Source organism: Buteo buteo, chromosome 8 (assembly GCF_964188355.1).
Source record: "Buteo buteo chromosome 8, bButBut1.hap1.1, whole genome shotgun sequence".
Lineage (NCBI taxonomy): Eukaryota > Metazoa > Chordata > Aves > Accipitriformes > Accipitridae > Buteo > Buteo buteo.
This window is the reverse complement of record NC_134178.1, coordinates 47449398-47473823: the sequence shown is the minus strand read 5'-3', so window position 1 is coordinate 47473823 and position 24426 is coordinate 47449398. Positions and strand designations below refer to the sequence as shown.

At 40.4% G+C, this 24426-nt stretch overlaps 1 protein-coding gene and 1 gene segment (V, D, J or C); one reads left to right on the top strand and one right to left on the bottom strand.

Moving 5' to 3' along the window:
* LOC142033975 (T cell receptor beta constant 2-like) overlaps window positions 1–15129 on the top strand; it is a 38596-nt gene extending 23467 nt beyond the window's left edge. Inside the window, 5 exon segments of the C gene segment in view lie at window positions 6029–6066; window positions 10705–11040; window positions 11448–11465; window positions 12564–12670; window positions 14830–15129. Of these exon segments, the coding sequence occupies window positions 6029–6066; window positions 10705–11040; window positions 11448–11465; window positions 12564–12670; window positions 14830–14856 (526 nt within the window).
* LOC142033974 (trypsin I-P1-like) overlaps window positions 1–24426 on the bottom strand; it is a 53934-nt gene that overhangs the window by 16702 nt on the left and 12806 nt on the right. For 2 of the 3 annotated variants that reach the window (XM_075034668.1, XM_075034669.1), the window contains exons 3-4: window positions 4139–4259; window positions 3581–3711 (exon numbers count right to left, since the gene is read on the bottom strand). The gene's annotated coding sequence lies outside the window, so the exon portion shown is untranslated. Of the gene's footprint in view, window positions 1–20; window positions 1159–3580; window positions 3712–4138; window positions 4260–24426 lie in introns of all 3 variants that reach the window. The other variant, XM_075034667.1, reaches the window with a different exon arrangement.

Below are 24426 nucleotides of genomic sequence, written 5' to 3'. Positions count from 1 at the left end.
ATTTGCAATGAACAGCCTACCTGCAGTCTGGAGGTTATACTGGCTACTCAGAAGATAAGATGATGGAAGGAGAGGCTGTGTAAAGTCACATCTCTATGCAGATAATGATGTTATACCATGTGATGTGGTTATCCTGCAACTACAGGGAGGACTTCGAAGAATCATAGAACCACAGAATCACAGAATGTTTGAGGTTGGAAGGAGCCTCTGAGGGTCATCTTGTCCAAAACCCCTGCTCAAGCAGGGCCACTCGGAGCCAGTGGTCCAGGACTGTGTCTAGACAGCTTTTGAATATCTCTAAGCATGCCGACTCCACAACCTCCCTAGGCAACCTACTCCAGTGCTCAGTCACCCTCACAGTAAAAAAGTCTTTCCTCATGTTCAGAAGGAAGCTCCCGTGTTTCAGTCTGTGCCCATTGCCTCTGGTCCTGTCACTGGGCACCACTGAGAAAGCCTGCCTCCATCTTCTTTGCACCCTCCCTTCAGGTACTTAAATACATTAATCAGATCCCTCCTGAGCCTTCTCTCTCTAGGCTAAACAGTCCCAGCTCTCCCACCCTCTCCTATGTGAAGTGCTCCAGTCCCTCAATCATCTTTGTGGCCCTTTGTTGAGTGCTCTCCAGTATGTTCATGTCTCTCTTACAGTGAAGAGCCCAGAACTGGACACAGTACTCCAGGTATGGCCTTAACAGTGCTGAATAAAGGGGAAGGATCACCTCCCTAGACCTGCTGGCAACATTCGTCTTAATGCAGCCCAGGATACCATTCACCTTCTTTGCAGCAAGAGCACATTGCTGGCTCATGTTCAGCCTGCTGTCCACCAGGAGCCCCAGATCCTTTCCTGCCAAGCTGCCTTCCAGCTGGGTGGCCCCCAGCATATACTGGTTCATGGGACTATTCCTCCCCAGGTGTGGGACTTTGCACTTCCCCTTGTTGAACTTCATGAGGATGCTGTCAGCCCATTTCTCCAGCCTGTTGAGGTCTCTCTGGATGGCAGCATGACCCTGTGGTGTACCAGCCACTCCTCCCAGTTTGGTGTTGTCTGCAAAGTTGCTGAGGGTGTACTCTCCCCCATCATCCAGATCATTAATGAAGATATTAAACAGAAGATGTTTCCCACTACAGCTGCTGTTTCTCAGGGTTCCTGTGACACAAGAACTGACACGGAACAGAAATAACAGGACAGATAACCTTGTGTTAATCATCCAATACAGGTATTGGGTTGGGAGCAGAAGATGAACTTTTGGGAAACAATATTGTTCTTTAGCGGAACAACTTGGGTGCAATTCAATGGCATCTAACAAGAAGCTTCAGTAGACACAGGCTGGAAGAGAAGGGAAATAAAGGAAAAATACATACATAGGATGGTATGGCATCACTATCTGCATAGGGGTGTGTATTGGGTCTGGCTGGGATGGAGTTAACTTCCCCATAGCAGCCCTCATAGTGCTGTGCTTTGTATTTGTAGCTAGAAAGGTGTTGATAACACACCAGTGTTTCGGCTACTGCTGAGCAGTGCTCACACAGCATCAAGGCTGTCTCTCCAAACACCCCCCTCCCCACCCCCACTCCTCTCATGGTTTAACCCCAGCCAGCAACTAAGCACCACGCAGCCGCTCACTCATTCCCTCCGCAACCAGTGGTAAGGGAGAGATAATTGGGGAAAAAAAAGGTAGAACTCGTAGGTTGAGATAAGAACAGTGTAATAGAACAGAAAGGAAGAAACTAATAATGACAATAATAATAACAATATTAAAATGGCAATAATAAGAATAAAAGGATTGGAAGATACAAGTGATGCACAATGTAATTGCTCACCACCCACTGACCAATGCCCGGTTAGTTCCTGAGCAGCGATCCCCCCAGGAAAACTCCCCCCAGTTTATATACTGGGCATGACATCACATGGTATGGAATACCCTTCTGGCCAGTTTGGGTCAGCTGCCCTGGCTGTGTCCCCTCCCAGCTTCTTGTGCCCCCCCCAGCCTTCTCACTGGCTGGGCATGAGAAGCTGAAAAATCCTTGACTTGGTATACAACAACCGAAAACATCAGTGTGTTATCAACATTCTTCTCATACTAAACCCAAAGCATAGCACTATACCAGCTACTAGGAAGACAATTAACTCTATCCCAGCCGAAACCAGGACAGCTCCAAAGGCCAGTAGGCTGGCTGTGGGCAAGAGGTTGGGAGGGGACATAGCCAGAAGAGCTGACCCGAGCTGACTAAATGGATATTCCATACCATATGATGTCATTCTCAGCAATAAAAAGCTAGGAAAAAGGAGGACGAGCGGGGACATTTAGGATTAAGGCATTTGTCTTCTGGAGCAACGGCTACATGTACTGAGGCTCTACTTCCCAGAATGTGGCTGAATTTCACCTGCAGATGGGAAGTAGAGAATAAATCTTTTTGTTTACCTTTGCTTCTGCATTTGGCCTTTGCTTTTTCTTTATTAACTGCCTTTATCAGGATGCACAAGTTCTTTTTTGTCTTATTTTCCCCCATCCATCCTGCTGAGGAGGGGAAGTGATAGAGGGCCTTGGTGAGCACCTGGCAGCCAGCCAAAGTCAACCCACCACAGAATGTGATTTTTCACATCCTCTCCTTCCATCATCTTGTCTTTTCAGTACACAGATATGCCCTGAAAAGGGACTGCTCCTTAATTTTAGGGGTTTGTGGCCAAAACAACTGAATGTTTATGAAAAGAACTTCCTATTGTCCCTAAAACAAATCTGTAAAGCTCAGGGTCTCTCTGTAGTTCTGCCTGCTTCTTTGTAGCTGCTTCTTCTGTAAACTCTAAAGAAGAATCTAGGACTGATGTAAGTGATGCGATCACTATTTTCCTGTGAAATTCTCCACTAAAATGACACCATTGTTAGAAAATACAGCCCTAAATGTCTCTTGCTTGCATATTCTTGCCTTTCCTTGTTGTCTGAATTTTTACACAGCTTGGCCCATGAAGCCTCCTATGAGAGATATGGAAATAAAAATCAAGGAATTCTCTTTCCTCTCTTCTATCCCTCTCACTCATTTAAATTCATGGCCTACAAGGCCTTTCCTTTTGACAGGTTACAGATGAACAAAATGGGGCAAGACTGGTCTCTGCTGGCATATCTTGGAAATTCCCTTACGAACATGCCCTGAGGAGATTTTAGCATCACATAGAAACACTCCTTCAAAATTAATACAGAGGTGATTTGCTTTTTTTAAATGAAAGACACCATATGGGAGAGAGTCTGTTAGTGACAGTAAGGACAGTAATGGAGCTGTAGACTGGAGAAGGAGACAGAATAATCTTAAATGAATTTCAGTAGAATGGTTTTCGACATGAATAAACAGTCCTGAGATCAGAGACAGACTAAGACCAAGGCAGGCAAATAAGATCTCACTATTAGTGTTATTATTTAGGCAGAGCCAGACAAATAAAATCCTAAATGTATTTTTAAAAAGACTTCAATCTAAACAAAGACAAATGTCTGCAGTCATTCCCGTAATTAGTGACTTAAGCGCACAGTTTTGCTGTTGTAGAAGAGAGGATACTGTAGGGACACCTGAGATCAGCTGTCCAATATCTTACCTTCTGGAATTCTATGTCTTGGTCCTATATGTTTCAGCTTAGTCTATGTTTCTCATTCCCTTCCCTGGCATACTAACAGCTGTTCCCAGCGGAGCAGGCTGTATCAGAAATTATGGGTTCTTCTGTGATACCTGAAAATAAGGGAAAATAATTTGTGATTTTCCTAGTAGAATTACCTTGTTTCGGAGGATTGTGTTCTGTACCTACAGCCTATTTTTTTATATTAAGACAGACTGAAGTGAAACTATTAAAGACCGATGTGAACTACATGTTTATTGCAGGTACTCAGTCATGTTGCCGACTAGGTGTTGACCTTTTATGTGAGAACACTAGGTCAGGATGGGCTGCGTATGCCCCAAACCTAAACCGGTTTGTTCATGTGCCTCTCTTTCCCTGTATTGCCTTAGTGTGTGCTGGTACGCACAGTCTTCACGGGCACAGATCTTTCTCTCTTGGTAGCTACACATCATACCTGCACAAACCTATGGGGGAAAAAAATACAGTTTTGTGTCTCCATTTAGTTATGTGTAAGGGAGGGAGACAAAAGTATCCTGTTACCTGTCACTGCCAGTCCCCATCCGCTTCAGACAGTCCAAAATAAAGTCATGCTCCTACTCCTAGATGAAGCCTTTTCATAGTAAGGGTCACAGTCACCTGGAGAAGCTTGTGCTTCTGCTTCCTGTAACAGGGCAGTCAGAAGAATACAAACTTAAGAGCTCAGCACCCTGCTTCCTTCCCTTTCAGAGCAACTGTCACAAGTGAAGCACAGATCAAAGAGGATATTCACAATCTAGTCAAGCTACAAACAGAAATAACAGTCTGTAGTAAGCAAATTGCTCTCAATGCAAACTAGTTACTGTGGGCTTGAGGTCTGTTTATCATCCTGAGCAGAAAAAAAAAAAGAGTGGGAAGGAAAGCAGCATGAACACTGTCTTGAAGTTACCAAGTGAAAAATAACTGCATTTAAAATCAGCTAATAAAAGAAAAAAAAATTACTTTTTTGTCTATAGGAAAAAATTGTTGGGATTATAAATTCAGGGATAATGGACACATTAAGAGGTAATCGGTCTTATCACACAGAAACAGCAACGGCAGAGGAAGGATGTGGCCAGTGCTTCCCATAGCAATCTTTCATGGTGACTGCATGACAAAAATGGGAGGGCGGAGCCATGGGTGGGATTGTTTTTGTACGAGGTTGTATCGTTGTGGGGACAGGTTCCACAATGATACATTCCCCATGAAGCCTTTACAAAAACCCATATGTGCGAAAAGCTTGTAGGAGAGTGTGTTAAGGCAGCTACAGAGAATTCTGCAGCACAGCGGGCATGTTCTGTCTTGTTTTTTCTTGATAGACCTAGCATGCTAGGACTTACTTTCATCATCTGAGAACCAAGCCCACCCTCTCTGGAAAACAAGCCAGGAGATTCTGAGACATTGAAATAATTTTCAGCAAGCCACATGGACTGCAGATGCACCTAAAACCTATCAGAGGATGTGAAGCAGAGAATTAGTATTTTTCTTCTGATGCAATAATGATTGCAATAGACCACAAAATGCTTCTTTATTAATGTGATAAAAGCTTTAGAAAAATAATTCTGATGTACCCGGTATCTTTCAGAGGCACTAAATAAAATGTATTGGGGTTCTCTCTCTTACATAAGCCTCCAGTTTCCACTGACTGACTCATGCCTGTGAGCACAAAGGTTTTCTCTAATCCTTCTCCACACTGTCTCACTGCAGTTCTTCCTAATGGATATCAAGGGTTTGTCTGAGACCAGCCAACTGATTCTTCTGGACTCTCCTTGTGTGGATTACTTTTAAGCTATCAGAAAATTGAGTAGGATCCAGAAAGACTATTCAAGATGGCTGGCCTGCCATTGAAGGGAAAACAAATGGATTCGTTGTTTTAGTTCAGTACCACAAAGGTGAACCACCTATATGAAAAGGCATGTGACTATGACAACTACAAAGCAAGTATTATTTGATTATTAACTCCGCAAGTTACAGAAAGGAAGGCTTTGGAATGCTTAGATACAAGACTGACAGTAAGGAAGCTCTAGTTGTAGAGGAATTGTATTTCCAGACAATTACAATCTCTACCACTTTGGGTACATCTGCATGGTTTCTACATCTGCAAAATCAGAACAGCAGGTAATATCAGTGAGATAACATGAAGATTAGAGAAAGGTTGTAAAACAACTTGAGGTGAAATGTAGACAATAAAAATAAGTATCAAAAAACTCTGGGAAATGATTTTATAAATACTACAGGTTATACAATGGGATTTCAAGCTGGTTTTCTGCCAAAGCCCTTCAGACAGAGATTGAGGGATCTTTGGGTTTCCAGATACCGTAAACATTGCTTAAGCTTCTGCTTACTAAACTCAGCTGCAGGGCATCCATTTTCTTAGCTTATGATACAACACTTTGTCACTGTGACCAACAATAGACTGACTTTCGGCGATGGCACAAAACTTACAGTAATAGGTAAGAAATTTTTATTTTTCTCTTTTAAATCACTTCAAATTCGAGGTTTTCTCTTTAAAGATCTTCACTTAGTCTCCCCTTCATTATTAAACTGGTGTTTTCCTGATGTGGTAGTAACCCAGTCTACTTTGGAGAATAGACTAAGTTTAGTACTCTAGGTAGGGACACACATTTCACTTTGGAGAACTGAATGAATGCATTTTCAGTGAATAAAAAGTTGTCCATAGAAAGAATTCGGATGAGGAATTGGTAAAGAAATATGTGTATATCATAAGTGTATTGTCTTAATAAATCAACATCTGCAAAAATCACTATTCCCCAAAAGTATTCTCCATAATGATAGTTCTCCTGGGGCTGCAGGTGATTACAGACAAGTCAATGAAAGGCTATCTGTCTGGAGAGAACTAAGTTACAGTTACACTTTGGGACAGGTCTAGAAAACAAAATCAAGACTCTACAAACTTAAATTACTTTGGATCTTTTCAGGGTGAACTAAAGCATGTGTTATCTCAGATAACTGGGAAAGACAAATGAGCGTACTAGCATTTTTAGTTGACAAAACAGAAGCCACAAATAAATACTCAGCTTTATCATAAGCAATACTAACAGCTCTCTGTAGCTGTTTAATTCTTTATTGTTATAGATAACAACTCTCCACAGCACAGCAAGTTTCTTTCCACAAAACAGGCTCGTCAGGATGGTGATAAAAAGATCATTTAGGACAATGGTCTTACTATTTCAGAATAGATGCTAAAAGGCCACTGAAAACCACAGAAACAGAATATGTGGTTCGTTTCAAATAAAAGTAGCTCTCAGGGAATGTTTCTCTCTGGGTCACACTTCTGGATTTGGACTCTGTCCAGAGGAAAACAAGGCTGCTTCTAAGACTTTGATAAATGTTGATGATCTCGTCTTCTCATTGTGTTGTTCCTGGAGTCAGAAGAATTGATGCCTCAGGCTTTTGTACCACACCATTCCACTGCAGAGTAAAATCATTACAAGTGATAAAATTCAATCTTCATAGGAAAGATTCAGTGATCAGCACATTTTTTTGAAATCCAGGGAGAATCTGAGGTGCCTGAGCTGATGAAAATCAATACATTGATCCCTCATTGACCATAGTCAGTTATGCAGCTAACTTTAGTAATCATAGCTAAGAGAACAGAGAGAATAAAAGCAGAGACTTCCTTCCAGAGAAGGAGAAAGCGAGGGATCTTTAGGAACTGCTATAAGGGGGAATGTGGACCAGGGTCCTGTGTTACATATTACAAGTTATTTTGTAAGTAAAAAGACAGACAGACATTTGTTTTACAAGAGAATAATATTCATGATGTTGAAAGGAAATAAGGAAATTAAAGAAATGAGGCTGTTTAGTTGAAAAAAAGCAAAGAACATTACTCTGTCTGCATATGGGAAATACTTTCTAATAGTACACCTAGATAAATAGATAAATGTCCTCTAAAGAAATGGTGAAAGTTGCAACAACTGATTCCCCTAAGCCTGAAGCAAAAGGGCTCTGGAAAAGGTATTTCTGAGATTGATCTCACCTGGTTAGATACATAGATGTGGTGGTGTTCCCTTTCAGACCTTTCTTTTTTTTTAAGGGAACCATAAATTAATGTACGTTGTGTTTCTTCTTTTGCTGGTACTGCATGAGGGGAGGGTTAGTCCACAGGTTTGGCTCAGGGAACTGAGAGTAGAGGAGAGGTTTTCCTGCAGCTGCGAAACAGTGTGAATAATGAAAAACTGTACTTCGGCAGTGGGACAAAACTCACAGTCGTAGGTAAGACAGAAGCTGTATCTCTGTGATATATGTGATACTGGTTTAAGGGACAAGAGCATTCTTAATTAATAGCAGAATAATGATTTTTTTTCATACAGCCATGAGGACAGGATTAATGCTTTATTGGTTGCTTATTAAAATGGGATGTGCCTATATGTGTAGGATTTGCAGGCACAAATTTTTAGATCCTTGTGTGTGCTGCCTTTGTCTTCCCTTACTGGGAACTTCACGGAGAAAGGTAGAAACAATTCTGTTTCCTCCTATTCTCCAAGAAAACATTGTATAGGTTGGGAATGAAGGATTGTTCTCCGGTCTGCAAATTTTTGCCATTCATCTATGTAACGATCAAAAGCAACATTTCAGAGGTAGAGTCTGGATTCTTGTGCCTGCTGAATCAGGCAGGGAAAGAGTAGTCTTCCTGGTACTTTGCTCCCTTCTCCATAGATGGTGGGCAGGCTGCCTAAAGTTGCTTTGGGACACTAGCTTCCTCTAACAGTCCTTTTCACGACTTCTAATTCTCAAAAAGGACTATGTTCTTTTTCTCTCGGTGCACTTTTCTCCTCTATTCTTTCTCTTTTTCCCCATTTGCTTTCTCTGCCTTCTCCCATCTCAGGAAAGGATTTAACATCACCTGTATCAAGGCATTTTGGAATAACAGGGCAAAATAACCACCTGCTGCTGCTGCCACATCTGATAGCAAAGTGTAGAAATACACACTGGTGTCTGCTCCTTTAAACAGTACCATTTTAAGGAACTAAATGGCTGGCAAGAAGAGCATAATGACACTGTGGGTTATAGTCTGATCATGTACAGCCGTGCTTTTTATCTGCGCCACTTAATTTTGGAGTTGGCACTTTGCTCAGAGTTATAGGTAAGTAGCTGTGATTAAACCAAGTGCTCAATGTGGAGGACACTTGAAAATTTCCCTTGCATTAAGGATAAGTAGCATATACACAGATGATTTTAAAATGAGAGTAGGAGTGAAGGATAACAAGAAATCATTAAACTGACCTTGCCATGATGGGAATGGAAGAACTGTGGTACTTTTTCTCTAAGGTGGGTGAAGAATGTGTGACAGGGAATGCATGAGTTTATGCATGGAAGTGATTGTGCCAGTGTCTGCCATGAACACTGTGGAAGATCAGAACAGAATGGGCTGTTGATAACACTTTTTTCTCATCTCTGTTCTTGCTTGTACCAGTCTCCTTACTGCATTTTAGGCATGCTCATTCTCTGCCTTTCTTTGTCTTTCCAGTAGTTTTATCATTCTTTCTGTCTGCCTTTTTCACCTGCATTCCTCTTTGTCTGTTTTTGGTTTAGTCTGTTAAATCTCTCTCATTTTTCTTTTGTGTCCTCCCTGTCTGTTTCCGTGTCTTCACTCATTAGCCATTTAGGCTATGAGCCAATGAATTAATGTCAGAGATACTTTTAGGATAGGAAAAAAATTCATAAAGCCAAGTACTAGAAGGGAGCAGTAAAAGTGATCAACCTCTCCTCATATCCACTGGAAGGAAAGCAGAGCAGTGCCATATCTTCTAGGGAGTTATCTCTATTACTATCTAGTTACCTCTTCTGAAGTCTGTACAAGCTCACACATTTTCACAGAAGCACCCCAGGGATCTTTGTAGAGTAAGCACTGACAACCACGATTAAGGTTAACAGTTGAAAGCAAACACTAGGGCTTAGGGGTCAAGATCTATGCAAGATATAAGTTTCTGCTAATTCTCTCCACTCTAGAAAGGAGGGAGTCATCAGAAAGAACAACTACAATTTATAGTGTTATAGTGCCTTCACACTGAAAAAAAGTAAACATTTTCTCTTTGGCCCATACTTCTCTCTGCATTTCTGTTTCCATGTGCACTCTGCAGACCTGGAATAAACCGTGGTGGGTTTATCATGCTGGATGAGTAAAAAAGGCACTCTAATAAAGTATATGACACCCCCCCCGCCCCGTGGTTTTTAGAATCACTACCTAGCTTCTGAGTAACATCTCATTGTTGCCTTGTACATCCTTTTGACTGTAGAATTGTCTTTAGTCTTATATGTAGATACTAAACAGTTTAGGGCAGGGGAGAGCTTTTGGTTTGTGAGTGTATAGAATCTTGCATCATTTTGGGAAGATGTGTAGTCTAGGATGAGGGAGGATAACCTAAATAATGAAGAACATAAAGAGATATTTCAGTCTTAAAAAAGGATGGCAAGGCCTGAAGCAAAACTTGTCCTAGGCAGATTGAGGTTACCTACATAAAGTGTTCTTCACTTCAGACAGTGAGAAAGATTAGTTCCTCCCTTTCAAGTCACCTCTTAGATGGGGCTGGGGTTGGGGGGGGGGGGGGGGGGGGAGGGCTGTCCATGTAGGGTATCACCTGGCAGTATAATTCTGAAAACTGCAATAACCATCATGTTTTACTATGTCTCCAGGAATGTAACACAGACAGTTGAAGATGCTTGTGCCTTATACAACAATTAGTTGAAGATGCTTGTGTCTTTTAACACAGACTCATGTCTGTTAGTACAATATTACAAATACAGGCTTTATAGCACTACTGGGTACTTTTCTGTCTATCTGTTTGCTCAGCTTCTTTTCAGCTTTCCTATTCTTCTGACAAATACTAGAAATTCAAACACTCATGCATTTCTGTAGCCAGACCTTTTATGTTTCTGTGTAGCGAGTAAAGACAAATGCTTTCAGTTTCCTGGTGTCTACCTACCTAATAGATATTAATCATCTAAAAGACAGTTGTTAAAAGGCCAGATATATCAGGAGTCACACAGCACAAATACAGTACAATTTTAAGGGGTTTCTGACTGAAGACAGTAATGAAGGCTCTGGGCCATATTGCTTTTTGTTTCAGGGAAGAATGATAAAATCATACCTCCAGCTGTGGCCATCTTTTCCCCATCAAAGCAAGAGATCCAACAGAAGAGCAAGGCCACGCTGGTATGCCTGGCCTCTGGTTTCTACCCTGACCACCTAAATCTGGTCTGGAAGGTGAATGGTGCTAAAAGGACAGAAGGGGTGGGGACAGATGAGTTTTCCACATGGAATGGGAGTACCTACTCATTGACCAGCCGTCTGAGGATCTCAGCCCAGGAATGGTTCAACCCTTTAAATCATTTTGAGTGTGTTGCCAATTTTTTTGAGAACGGAACCCCAGAATCAATACATAAATTACTCTACGGTGATGCTGGTGAGTAAAAAATATGTATCACCACACTGTACAAACTAGAAATCACAAATCAAAAGGGTTATGATGTGAAACACTTCTATATCCAACTTCTACACAGGTGGTTATGGCACAAATATATATGTAAATATGTAGGTATTTTCATATGTCTCTTCCTGCTCCTGGGCCTCTATGTCTCTTCATACTCCTGGGCCTCTGTATCTTCATTATCATTATACATCTATAGTTTTTCAAAGTTTTCTTCAGATTTTTGCTAAGAAATCTCTGTCATATAGTAAAATGTATAGTATAATAATACATATAGTACAGTAAAATTAATCAGGCAGTATATAGTAAACTGAAACTTCTAAAATTTGTGTTCTGTTTGTATTGAAGAGAAACTTGACTTTTAGTTCATTTTTGTCTTTCAGGTTGTGCGCTCACGGAAGGTATGTCTGTCTTCTCACAGGCAAATATCTGTATGTATTGTAATTCCAGTTTTACTTAACACTAAGTACAAGCTGTGTGAGATTTCTACTATAAGAATAACTTATACGTCCTCATCTAACTGATTTGTGTGTTAGATTAAAAAAAAAAAGAAGAAGAAAAAAAGACTTTGGGATGGTTGTATGTGCATGCTGTATGTAGTTGCGGTTTGGTTTTTTAAGCTCTTCTTTATGATTCCCTTTCAAATTAATGGAAGAAATTTTGGAACCTCCCTATAGAGTGTAATTTGCTCTTTTTATCATCTCCTCCAGTCCTTAACACTACCTTCTGCTGGGAAGCTGTTTGCTCAGCCATGAAAGAAAAAATTCATACTTAGCCAAGTGATTATGACATCAAGATTCAGAATCCAGAATTCTGAATATTTCTCAGTATCAAGTTCAGAATACTTCTGATTACAAGCCACATTCCCCTCCAAACTGTGAGGATATCCATATTAAAAATTATGTTTCTTTCCTCTATGTATGCATATTTACACATTCTTTTTTTTCACCAACTTCTTTAATGCTTCAGGAATCTTAAGGCTGAACCAAGATCAGGCTGGTGTCTCCATACTACTGCAATTCCTTAAGAGTAAAAAAATCTACAAGAATAAAAGTTCTAGATACCATGTTATTCTGGGCTATGTAAAACTTCCCTGATATATAAGCAGCACTCACAAGGCCACTGACTATAACAAGTGAAAAAAATTCCCATCTTGTGATGCAGCTTAATTTGAGTTTCTAAGAGGGGATTCACATGAACAGTGTAATTTTTCAGTAGATGTGGCAGCACAATGGTCAAACATTCCCTATCAGGACATACTTTCTTTGCATAAAGCCAGCCTCTGTCTTTCCTAGATTCACTTTCTCTTTTGGTTCTTTGAATCACAGTGTTCTTTCCCATCCCCTGCTATCTTGTGTCAACAGAGCCATTCATTTGGCTCTAGTTCCTTTGTGTCGCTTAGCTAAAGATTTCAAGGCCTCATATGTGATTAAAGCTACATTAGATTTAGTCTTTTGTGATGATGATAATTCAATACACAAATGATGTTTGATTTGCAGAGTCCTACTTGTGGTATGGAAATTCTCTGAAGCTCACTTACCTCATTCTCTGTGGCAAAGCCTTGCTCTATGCAGTTTTGGTGAGCAGTCTGGTGTGGACAGCCAAGGTAGGCTAGTGTGCCACTTGAAGGTTAAGCTTACTCACTAGTACAAGGATCAGTGGATACAGACTAAATCTGTCCTCAGTTGTGGGGTCGTTCTCCATGTGCTCTGCTGGGCTTTATGCAGGCTAATTTGAAAATTCACAAGTTATGAGTTTTCTATTATTGTTTTTCCAGAACTCAAATAAAATCAATGCTATCTAGCAGAGAAATTCCTTCTCAAAATACTCTTTAAACACATGGAAAAAGATGAGAATTAAGGACAAATTCTCCAGAATGTAAAGAAGGGAAATATCAGATATATCATACTTTTTTGTAAGCATTGAAAAGGGACTCATGCCTGCTGTGAAAGTAATAAACAGCATTTTTGAGGAGTAAACGTGGGATAATCTGAACAATGTTTTACAAAGATTTACAAAGAACAATGGGCTAAGTCTGAACAAATGGGAGAAGTTTAACTAACTACCAGGAAATACTTTTTATCAGTAAGTTTCTCATATGGCTGAAAGATGTTCCTAGTGAGAGTGGTGGAAGCCTCAAAGCTTGTTCCTTTAAAAGCAGAACTGGGAGATGTATTTGAAAAGTAAACTGCTAGAGTTGAGAGTGAGTATGAACACAATCTCAATTATGGTTTTGTGTCCTTTTTCAAAGATACTAGAGGGAGTAGGTTTGTACTTTACTGGTTCACAGTCATAGAATCATAGAGTGGCTTGGATCAGAAGGGACCTTTAAAGGTCATCTGGTCCAACCCCCCCTGCCATAGGCAGGGACATCTTTCACTAGATCAGGTTGCTCAAAGGCCCATCCAACTTGACTTTGAACACTTCCAGTGATGGGGCATCCACAGCGTCTCTGGGAAACCTGTTCCAGTGTCTCACCACCCTCATCATAACAAATTCTTCCTTATAGCCAATCTAAAGCTACCCTGTATCAGTTTAAAAGTGTTGCCCCTAGTCCTGTCACTGCAGGCCCTGGTGGAAAGTCTCTCTCCATCTTTCTTGTAAGCCCCTTTGTATATTGAAAGGCCACAAGAAGGTCTCCCCAGAGGCTTCTCTTCTCCAGGCTCAACAACCCCAACTCTCTCGGCTTTTCTTCACTGGAGAGAGCTGTTCCAGCCCTCTGACCATTTTTGTGGCCTTCTTCTGGACCTGCTCTAACAGGTCCATGTCTGTCTTGCACTGGGGCCCCCAGAACTGGATGCAGTACTCCAGGCGGGGTCACAGGAGTGCAGAGTAGAGGGCCAGAATCACCTCCCTTGACCTGCTGGCCACGCTTCTCTTGATGCAGCCCAGGATACAATTGGCTGTCTAGGCTGCAAGTGCACATGGCCGGCTGACATACACTTTTTCATCCACCAGTATTACCAAGTCCTTCTCCACAGGGCTGCTCTCAAGCCATTCATCCCCCAGACTGTACTGATCCTGGTGATTGCCCCAACCCATGTGCAGGACCTTGCCCTTGGCCTTGTTGAACTTCATGATGTTCACATGGGCCCACTCCTCACGCCTTTCCAGGTCCCTTTGGGTGGCATCCCTTCCCTCAAGTGTATCAACTGCACCACTCATCTTGGTGTCATCCACAGACTTACTGCGGGTGCACTCAATCCCACTACCACTGACACAATGAGGGCGGTATTAAATGGTATCAGTCCCAGTATGGACCCTTGAGGGAAACCACTCGTTACTGATTTCCACTTGGACATTGAGCCATTGACTGCAACTCTTTGGGCATGGTCATCCAGCCAGTTCCTCACCCATGTAACTGTCCATCCATAAACCCCATATCTCTCCAATTTATTGGCAAGAATGTTGTGGGGGACCGTATCAAAGGCCTTACAGAAGTCCAGGTAGATGACATCTGTAGCTCTTCCCTTGTCCACTGGTGCAGTCACTCCATTATAGAAGGCCACCAGATTAGTCATCTAACACACAAAGTTGTATGTAAAGATATTCGTTCAGTATGTAAGTGAATAATTTGTAGAAGTTAAGACACTTCCTTGGTACAAAAAGGGGAGAAAGCATGGAGGTACATGGTCATTTCTGTTAATGCTCTCGGGAGACACAACTGTTGGGACACATAAATATGGTTTATTTCCTAAATTATTGTATCTGTTCTGTTTGCTTCTTTTTTTTTTAATTTGTTTATTCTGTTTTGTTTTCACTTAGGCTGGTGGCAAGTTGTATAGAGAATAAATCAAGAGTCCTCTTCATCACATGAGCAAGAACACAGCAAATTATACTTTCTACCTTTTCATAGCAAAGGATTTATGCTTCTGTCTATGAACTTCTGAATATTATTTCTTGGTGACTCTCTGTCCCCCTCCTGTTCTTTCCATTTTGTTGTAATCACTGCTGGGTGTTCCCTGTACTTCCATATCACATTGTATTGTATTGTATCGTATTGTATCATATCATATAGTATCATGTCCTTAAAACTAACACCTTCTTAATGATCACAAGCTGAGAACCCAGCTCCTTGAATTAGGAATAAAGTTTTAGCTTCTTTTCCATTCAAGAAGCACGAGTTGTTGTTTTTTATTTTGGTCTTTTGTAGCAATAATGTCCCACAACAAAAACTTCCAGTGATGTGTAGTACCATAAGGAATTCACATTAAAGAACATGCACTGACAATCCTTATAGGAACAGCTTATCTGTTATAAGAACAGTAGAAGGCTCATCCGGTACTTACACTGTGTACCAACAACTGGAGTGGGGCCGTAGGCTTCAGAGGCTTGCACACTCTAGTACCAGTGACTGGGAGAGTGAGCATCCAGGGCCAGCTAGCAAGCAGACTGCACGTGTAAGGCTAGTTTCTGGGTCTGTTAGTGCCGTCTGTGTTTGCACGAGTGTTTCTGTCTGTATTGATTTGTGTGGCTGGCTGGCTGTACACGTATATTTGTATTGTGTATGTGTTTGCATGCCTATTGGGAATACACACTCAGCCTTGCTAATGGGTGCACCTAGGGAAAGGGAGCTGCAGCAGCCTTGCCACTACTGGGCTATTGGATTCAGTAAGCCCAGATAAAATAGTTAGAACTTACGATTCACTTCCAGCATCTTAGAGTATTTAGGTCATTAATCATGACCCCCATGCCTACGGGACAGCACTATTTATATGGACAGTGGTACATTTTGTCGGCATTAGGAAAAGTAGATTTCCTATGTTTCATCCCAACCTTGTCAATAGTTTTTGTGCCACAGCTGTTCAGAATCTGCAATGATGGGTCCAATCTTAGACTAAATGAAGAAAAGAAAAATGGGGGTGGAGGGTAGAAGGGGTGAGCCTGTGGTTTTACAGTAATAAATTTACTGGCTGCAGAGGAAGGAAAAAACTAGAAGTCTTCAGTCTTTTTTGGTATTGCCTGCAATATTATACATGTTGCCTTCTGGGAAGTATGGAAGCATCTACACACCAGCACAGCTCCCCCATGCACTTATTATGAAATGTAACCCCTACTGCTGTTACAGCTGTTACACTGCTGCCTTTCTCATCACAGATGCTAAGTACTACATAGGCCATGAAGACTGAGTTGCTCTTTTGCTCACAGTACAGAAGCTAAAATAAGGGTAAATGCAAGTAAATGAAGTTTAGACGCTTATTTGGACAAAAAAGAATTTATATATTTCAGAATGGGAATTAAAAAAAATAACAAATATATTTTTTAACTCCTACAAGTACTGGCAGGACATGTGTGAACAGCATTCCATCTATTGTGTACTACTGTTTAACGCTCTTCAGTATGTCCTCCTGTACTTTTGCCCACACCCACCCTGATATGTGATTGGGGTGATGCTATTGTTTTTATATTGCTAGATGATAAACACACTGTTCTACTGCATCCAGCAATGGATAAGGATGTGAGATGATGGTATCATGTGAGAAATGCAGGAAGGCTGTGAAAATGAAAGTTTGACTACTATCAAAATGTAATCCTGGGAAGAAGACTGAAAGTAACAGAAGCAACATCTCCCAAGAAATGTGTATAGTAGGAATTTTTTCTGGTGGTGATGATAAAACTTTACCTTGAAAAGGACATCTAGTTTTGGGTCCCTCATGACTTGAAGCAGGCAGAACATTAATTATGGGAGAGGAGAAAACAGATTTTGTGGGTTAGGCACCTGATCATTGTAAGAATTATAGGAAGGAGGGCGCATGGGTAAGGGATTTCCAATTAGGTGATTCAAAATTCTGCAGAATTAAGGAAGGCATGAGGGCAAATGTCAGGCTGTGTGATTACACTTTAGTGTCCTGGACTGTGAAATGGTAGGATATATGATGGTAAGTGGCCTAATAAAAAAGAAAAGTCATTGTCTGGAACACTTAGCAGTCAGGGTTTTGCTAAATCCCATGCCTAAAAGCAGTATTTGTAGGTTCATGGGGAAGAGGCTACTTAATGTCAAAACAGATTAAATGAAAATATTTTTTTGTTAAGCTTGAAAGAAAGGGAAGTAAAGAGACTGAAGGACTGCAAGGGAAGGATGAACAGGATCTTCCCTGTGGTCCTGGTATTTCAATGCTGTAGACATTACCTAAGTGAAGCAGCATATTGCATCTCCAGGAGCTAGTACAACCCTTTCAGGAGTGGGGAATCTTTCAGGAGTGGCTTTTCTGGGTATGGTAGATTAGCAAATAGAAACTTTGTGCCAAGGAGGAGGAGGAAGAGAGAACAAGCTCCTCAGAGAATTTTTATATGAAGGCCAGAAGTAATAGTGTATTTTGAAAAAGGAACATGGCTCACTGTTCTAGGTAAGAAAAAAAAAAAGTGCAGTGGAAGAGTTTGAGTCAGCAGAGCTTCACTACGAAGGCTAAAGATGGTGTTTCAGGAAAGACAGGTCAAGAAAGAAGGAGATAGTAGGGACTGTGAAGAAGAAGAGGACAAATCAACCAGTTGAATTATTGTTATTAAATTTGCCCTGTGAATAGGACAGTTTGGTGTTAATCTGTCAGATTAATAAAACTGTGGCGAAAGGTAGCAAGCAAGCAAGCTTAGTGGAATAAACTGAAGGGAGTGAGAAGGATGAGACAAAACCAAAAAAGAGACCTCAAGTCAAATAAGTGTATTTTGAAAGAATATATACTACTTCGACAATGCAGAACTCCCAGAGACTTTACTCTGTGTTTGCTGAGTCTACTGGCTCTATTCTACCAGAAATTAACTGCGTGACTGACCAAGTCTTTTCCCCAGAATCAAATTGCCTACAGAATGAACTAATCATTATGATTCCCTCTTATTACTACAGTCTATCTCCCACTGTTATATCCAAATGGAATGTGTGTCCATGAAAAAGACAAAGGCAGAAGAAGTAGGACTGGAAAGGATGTCCAGGTATTCATAAGGAATTGACAAAAGATGTGGAGGCTGGAGAGAAAGAAAGTGAGAGTGGATACAAATGAAGGAGACTGGATCTTACAATATATATCATGATTCCTAAAAATTGTGAGGATATTGATGTCAAACTACAGCACCAGACAGTAAAGTGCTTTACTAATGACAGAGAAATGAGGGGCTGTTTTTATGCTGTGATCCAAATCATCATTAGAAAACAATGCCAAATATTTAATAACCAAGTACTACTTAGATAGACTGATATACTTCCTTTTCAGCACAGCTTTGGCTACTAGTCTGCAAAAAAAATGGTATTTGAAGGTTTAACATGGTTATCACTGGACAGCATCCCAGGACACATGTGACTAGTTTTGATATTACACTGAGAGGCTGTGCTCTGCCAGTACTCAGTATTTTGGAGAAGGAACAAAAGTAACAGTTCTGGGCAAGTGGGAATCATGAGAAGAGTGTATTAGGCTGTGCAAGGGGCAAGATTCTGGGAGTGTGACAAGAGTAAACACAGAGGGAAGCCTTTGGATTCAGATGATGGGTTCTTTTCCCAAGATGCCTCATTATTCATGCTCTCTAAAGTTAGGGTAGACAAGAACACAGCAGAATGGAGTATAAAAAATAATTCCAGCTCTGTCTGGAACACATTAAGGTTATAAGGACATTTGGTGCAAATGGCTGCATTTATCAAGCCTATTAAAAAAATCCTGATCAATCTTGTTCTCACGCAAACTTTCAGAGTGGTTATGGGGGAGCTTGGTCAAAGTGAACGGGGGAGCAACTTGGGGATAGGTGTCTTGGAGCAGACAAACTACATTTTGGAGGAGTGACACAACTAAACAGTTCTATGTAAGAAAGAAATATAGCAAATACCAGAGAGTTCCTTTAAGATTCTGGAATAAAAAGAAAGAGAATTTTTGATGGCACCTAAATCAGTAGAGTCTGGTGATCCTCACTGGGATTCTCTAGAAGATAGAGAGAAAAGAGCCAGGCAACACAGGATACTTAAGAACAGGTAAGCAAATGGCAATTGTGGTGCCAAAGTACATTTGTGCATGAGTGAACAAACCTACTGGGGTCTGGCTCTGGTGAAAATTAATATATAGCTGAAGAAATCCAGTTCGCAGTGTAGATAGTATGATACCATCTATGCATTTCCTAATTGAGAGCATTTATGCTTTGAGAAGGTAGGATCCAGATACCATTTTAAGGGAAAGAGAAATGACCTGCATATCCAACTACACGAAAACTGGCAAAATGCCATTTTTCTCAAGTTAGATGCAGGCAACCTAGTGCTGACCCTGAACCAGAACACTGGATCCAGAAAGCGAAATAGAAAACCAAATAAAGTGTTTCATTGAAATGAGTGATAAAGCTTCCACCAATTTCATTAGAGTCAAAATTCTACCCTCCATTTTTACTTGCAGTCTGGTTTCTTATGCACTATTTAGAGTCATTAACGTTATTTTTACCATGACATCTCATCAGATGTATACACTGCATTCCTAGCAGACAGATGGGGAAAGAGAAAGAGCGGAGAAGGAGATGGTCAAATGAGTCTGAGAAAGAAAATCAGGAAAAACTATAAATGCTGATGTGGGACAAAATTCTGTAAAGTCATCCAATGAGGGTGTAAGAAAAGTTAAATGGGAAGAATCTGAATTAAAGAGGTTATATCACAGAACATTTCTGTAGCAGGGGAAATATTGATACATAATGCACACACAGAACCACAAATCTCAAGCATTCATATTTTCAGACACAGAGAAACAGATTTTGGCAAGAGGAATTATTGTCTAGCATTTAACCCTGGTTTTTTTCTGATCTCAGTTCTTTTCTGCATTGCTACCAGTTTATGCAAGGAGAAAATAGGAGGTAGTTTTAATAGAAATGATGGAGCTGACAAGTCCTGTGACATTGGCACAAGAAACACAGTTGAAGTACCATTTGCTTCTTTTCATAGTCTAACAAACTTGTACCTTGTGTCCTTTTTGGCGCCAAGAAAAAACACCAAGGATCTAGTGCACTTATTTTTCCTCAAGCAGAATGGAAATGGTATTAGCAGTGCAGAGTCAAGCCTTCATAATCCCAATCCTTATTTTGCTTGATAGGTGTGTGAGGTGGAGGATTTATTACTCTGGATATGAGCAACATTTTGCGGCAGGAACTAAGCTGACTGACTTAGGTAAGAAAAGATGGCCTACTATTTCTTTGCTAAATAAAACACATTCACTCTTCTTTCTTTTGGGAAACTTTGTAGGTTAAAGATTTTGTAGGTTATACATTTGGGGGGCGGTAAATTTGTTTATTTTTGTTTTTAAAACTGTAGGAGAAGGAGAGATTGAGGTGAAATAAGCCAAGACATTTCAGAAAAATCTTGACTCAGGACTTGAGGAGATGGACATACAAAGAAAGAGATAAAAACAATAGAGGATGAATGCAGAGGATCAGTTTGCCCCCTGTTCATTTTATAGCTTAACACAACAAACCAGAGAACTAAATTGTTTTTCAATTAGTACCTTAGCTTCAGTAAGCTCAGCTATTTTGTCAGTAGCCAGAGAAAAAGTTTTGTACTCACTCTGTACCTTTATATTTTAAATCCTGGAGCCACATTCTGTTCAAGTAACCTATTGATTTTGATTTAAATGGCATAGATAGGATGGCATATTTAGTACATACTATGTTGGAAAGACAATTAAAATTTAATGTAAATGTAATGGTCTTTTAGACTGAAGGAGGCATAGAATGGAGACCCTGAAGGGAACTTCTTCTGTCTAGCATAGTCAGGGTCATCAACAGAAGGGGGAAATATCTCTGAAGGCCTCAGCAGAAAACAGTACCTCAGAATCAGAGCAGATTACATGCCAAAATGCACTTGAAAATATCTCTTTAAGGGAACAGCAGTTGAATTTTAGCAAAACAGGATGCGGTTTGACATTTACTCAAAAAAAAATGTTCAGATAAAGCATCAGTGTCTCTTACCACAACACCACCCCAGCTTCTCAGGATGAGGCAGCATGCTGCTCTCACCATATTACAGTTGGACAGAAATAGTGACACATACGGGCCTTATGAAAGCTGGTGGTTTTTTTGTCTCATGTTACCATGCAGCCTTCTTGTTACTGAAGTCTGCAGATGGATTTTGCATGTGCAGCTGCTGTTTCTGTTGTGCAACACACAAAAAAAACGAAAGACTTGTGGGTTTGGGGGAGTTGCTGGCCTGCTTTTACAAATTAAAAAAAAACAACAACACACTTTTTCTAGCTATCTCAAAACAGCAAAGCAAGATGATAAAAACCATATGCTTGTAGAAAAATTTTGATGGAAGGGGACATCTGGAGGCCCCTCTGTCCAAATTGCTGTTCAAAACAGGGCTAACTCCAAAGCTAGATCATGTTGCTCAGAGCCTTGTCCAAGTGATTTCTGAATATCTTCAAGAACAGAGATTTGAACAGCTCTCTGACAAATCTGTTCCAGTGCTGAAGCACCCTCAAGAGGAAGTATTTTTTTGTTATGTCTAATCAGAGTTTATCTTGCTGCAGCTTGTTCCCACTGGCTTCCACTGTGCCCCTCTAAGACCTAAACTCTGTTTAGGCAGTTGGAGTCATGCAATTAGCCATCCTTTAGCCTTCTCCTCCCCAAGATGAACAAAATCAATTCCCTCAGCCCTTCCTCTTATGTTTCTGCTCCAGTCCCCTGATCATCTTAGTGACCCTTTGCTGGACTCTCTACAATTTGTTGCTATCTCTGTGGTACTGGTGCTGGGGCAGGGTAGGAGTGTGTATGGACAATACAGGTAGTATTCCAAATACAGCCTCAAAAGTGCTTCAACAAGCTAACTGCCTTCTTGCTAATGCAACCAAAAAATGTAATTAGCCTTCATTGCTGAAAGGGCTTGCTGCTTATTCCTGTTCAATTGCTTTTCTGCAAAGCTGTTCCCTCACCAGTCAGCTGATATTTAAAGGACTCAGATAAAGGTTCTTTCACCTTTCCACAGGGAAAGTGCCTGTAATCCAGTAACTCCTTTCCCAATGAGGAAATGCTGTGCAATAATCACAAATTGAAATTTTCCCTTGAAGATCAGTATGCTTATCCTGCACATGTGGTAATATAGATACTCCCTTGCCCTACAGCATTTACAATATAATTTGACATAATTCAGATTGGGATAAGAATAATCTCAGAATGTGGACGCTGTGTCTAATTATGGAATGTTCCCATTCTACTTCCTTTCTTTAAACTTTCCAAACCCCTCTGACTGGAAACACATTATTATTACTCATTTCAGTACTAGCAAATTATGCAGGTGACTTTTACACATCACAAGGACTTTGCTTAGTGCTTTCTTGCTTTAGGACAATTTAGGACAATTTGTTATATTACCATCATTGAATGCTTACACCAAAGAGTATCTCATGCTATGACTAATCCCATTGCATCAATGACACTATCTGGGAGAACGGTGGTGCTGGAAAGACACTGGTGGGTGTTTTTATCTAAGACACAAGACTCTTCATGCTAAACCTGAAATATTACATCAGGAAGAGTTTATATAGTAAATAAAATTACATTCACATCCTGCTTGTTCATCCTTCTACATTTTCATCTTCAAAATATGAATGCTTTCTGGAGCAGTGTTCATATTAGGGCTTAGCTCAAAGTCCAAGAGAACTACAAGACTTTGAATGAGGAACATCACAAAGTTGCCTGGGAGAAAAAAAAAACTTAGAACTCATCCATAGAGAGAATTAATATAGACTGTGTTGCTGCTTATTAAGCTGTGAGAGAGGTATAATAAGTATGAGGCATAAAGAGATAGATGTGACACACATAGTGGCATGTGTTTCACTGTGTAGCCAGAAGTAAACTGGATAGTCAGAACAATTTCTGAGTAAATGGAAATCTACATGTTATTTTTCTTGAATGTGAATTCATTTTAGGTTGCATACTACTTTGTACTATCTCCCTTTCCTCTTTATATCCTCCATACACATGTAACTTCTCAGGACTGTGTCTATGCACTTGCAGACCACAGTAATGGCTGCTCTTCTGTCATTTTAATTCAATCTGTGGCATATTAGTTCTGTTTAGCTTCTATTCTTATTTCATCTTTTCTTCAGGCCCCTTCTCATTACTGTTGACAGTCTTAGCTCTACAGATTTCTTGTGATTAGGGTAACCTTTCCAGGCACAGTGAAAAGCATTGTGGCTTTCACTGCTTGATAATATTCAGAGAGGAATGAGAGTGCATATACAAGTCACTATCTCTAAAGTATTTCAGACTTAGACATATGTATATTTCACGTAACTGTTCTGTGTTAGGTAAGAAAATGGCTTAGGGGACAATAATTTGTGGCTGTGTAGATTGCAGTTTCCATTTCCTTTATTTTATGTCTGCATTTGGTTAACAACCTTTATTGATTTTTCTGATGAGATAGAGAATAAATGGCTGATCGGGAAGGAGGAGTTCAGCAATTAACCTGCACTTCAAAGAACTATTCTGCCCCTCTTGATCCAACTCCTTGGCAACATCTGGTTTGTGAATAGGCTATTGGCCTGCATGCCCTTCTCCTGTGCTGAGAGTGGCTCCCTTCTGAGGGAAGGTGCTGGAAAGGAGAGAAGTTTATGTAAAGAAGGCGACTTTGAAGTGTTGTGTCCAAACTGCTGGCACAGAAATAAACAGCTGAATCATTCATCTTCACAGATAAAAGCCTGTGAGGTTTAACCAGTTAGCTTTGTATCCAGTGTGAATGTCACCCTCTTGTTCCTGATTTGCACCAATGGAATAATAGAGCAGTTGCAGCCCCTTCCCTGGCTGCTGCAGATACCAGTATATAGAAATGTGATAATCATTTGACTGCATGTTAGAGTAGCTTTCTCATTTTCTTTCAACACAAGACTTGAGGTTTGGGTCATTTTAGCTCCTATAAGACAAAGCAAAACAAAACCACAGTAAAACAAGTAACTACATTATCCCAGCAGTGCAGCAGAGCAGGTATCATGGCTCTACTGATTCCTTACTTGCTCCAAAGAAGTACGCGGCCACACCCCAAGCTGTCCACATCCTCATTTCTGCCTCAATAGTCAGTGAGCATGCTCCTCTAAGGGACTTACATAGGTCCATTTTACATGTTTCTCTTAAACCAATAGCAGAGATCTCTGTAACAGCTAAATCTATGCTGAAAACCAAGTTCCTTCCTGCAAGAAATTTCAAGCAAACACTTTGAAGTGTATCTGTTGAAAACACACAGAAAGTTTCATACTAACTCAGGTGGAAGTTTTTCTTATTCTACCAGACAGGATATTTTAATATATGATGCTTGTCTTCTTATTTACCCTTGTATGTTTTATTTTACCTTTTGGTATTTTGTTTCCAGAATAAAACAGAAAATGTTTAGTGTAACCAAGCAAAGCAGTTTTTTTTCTA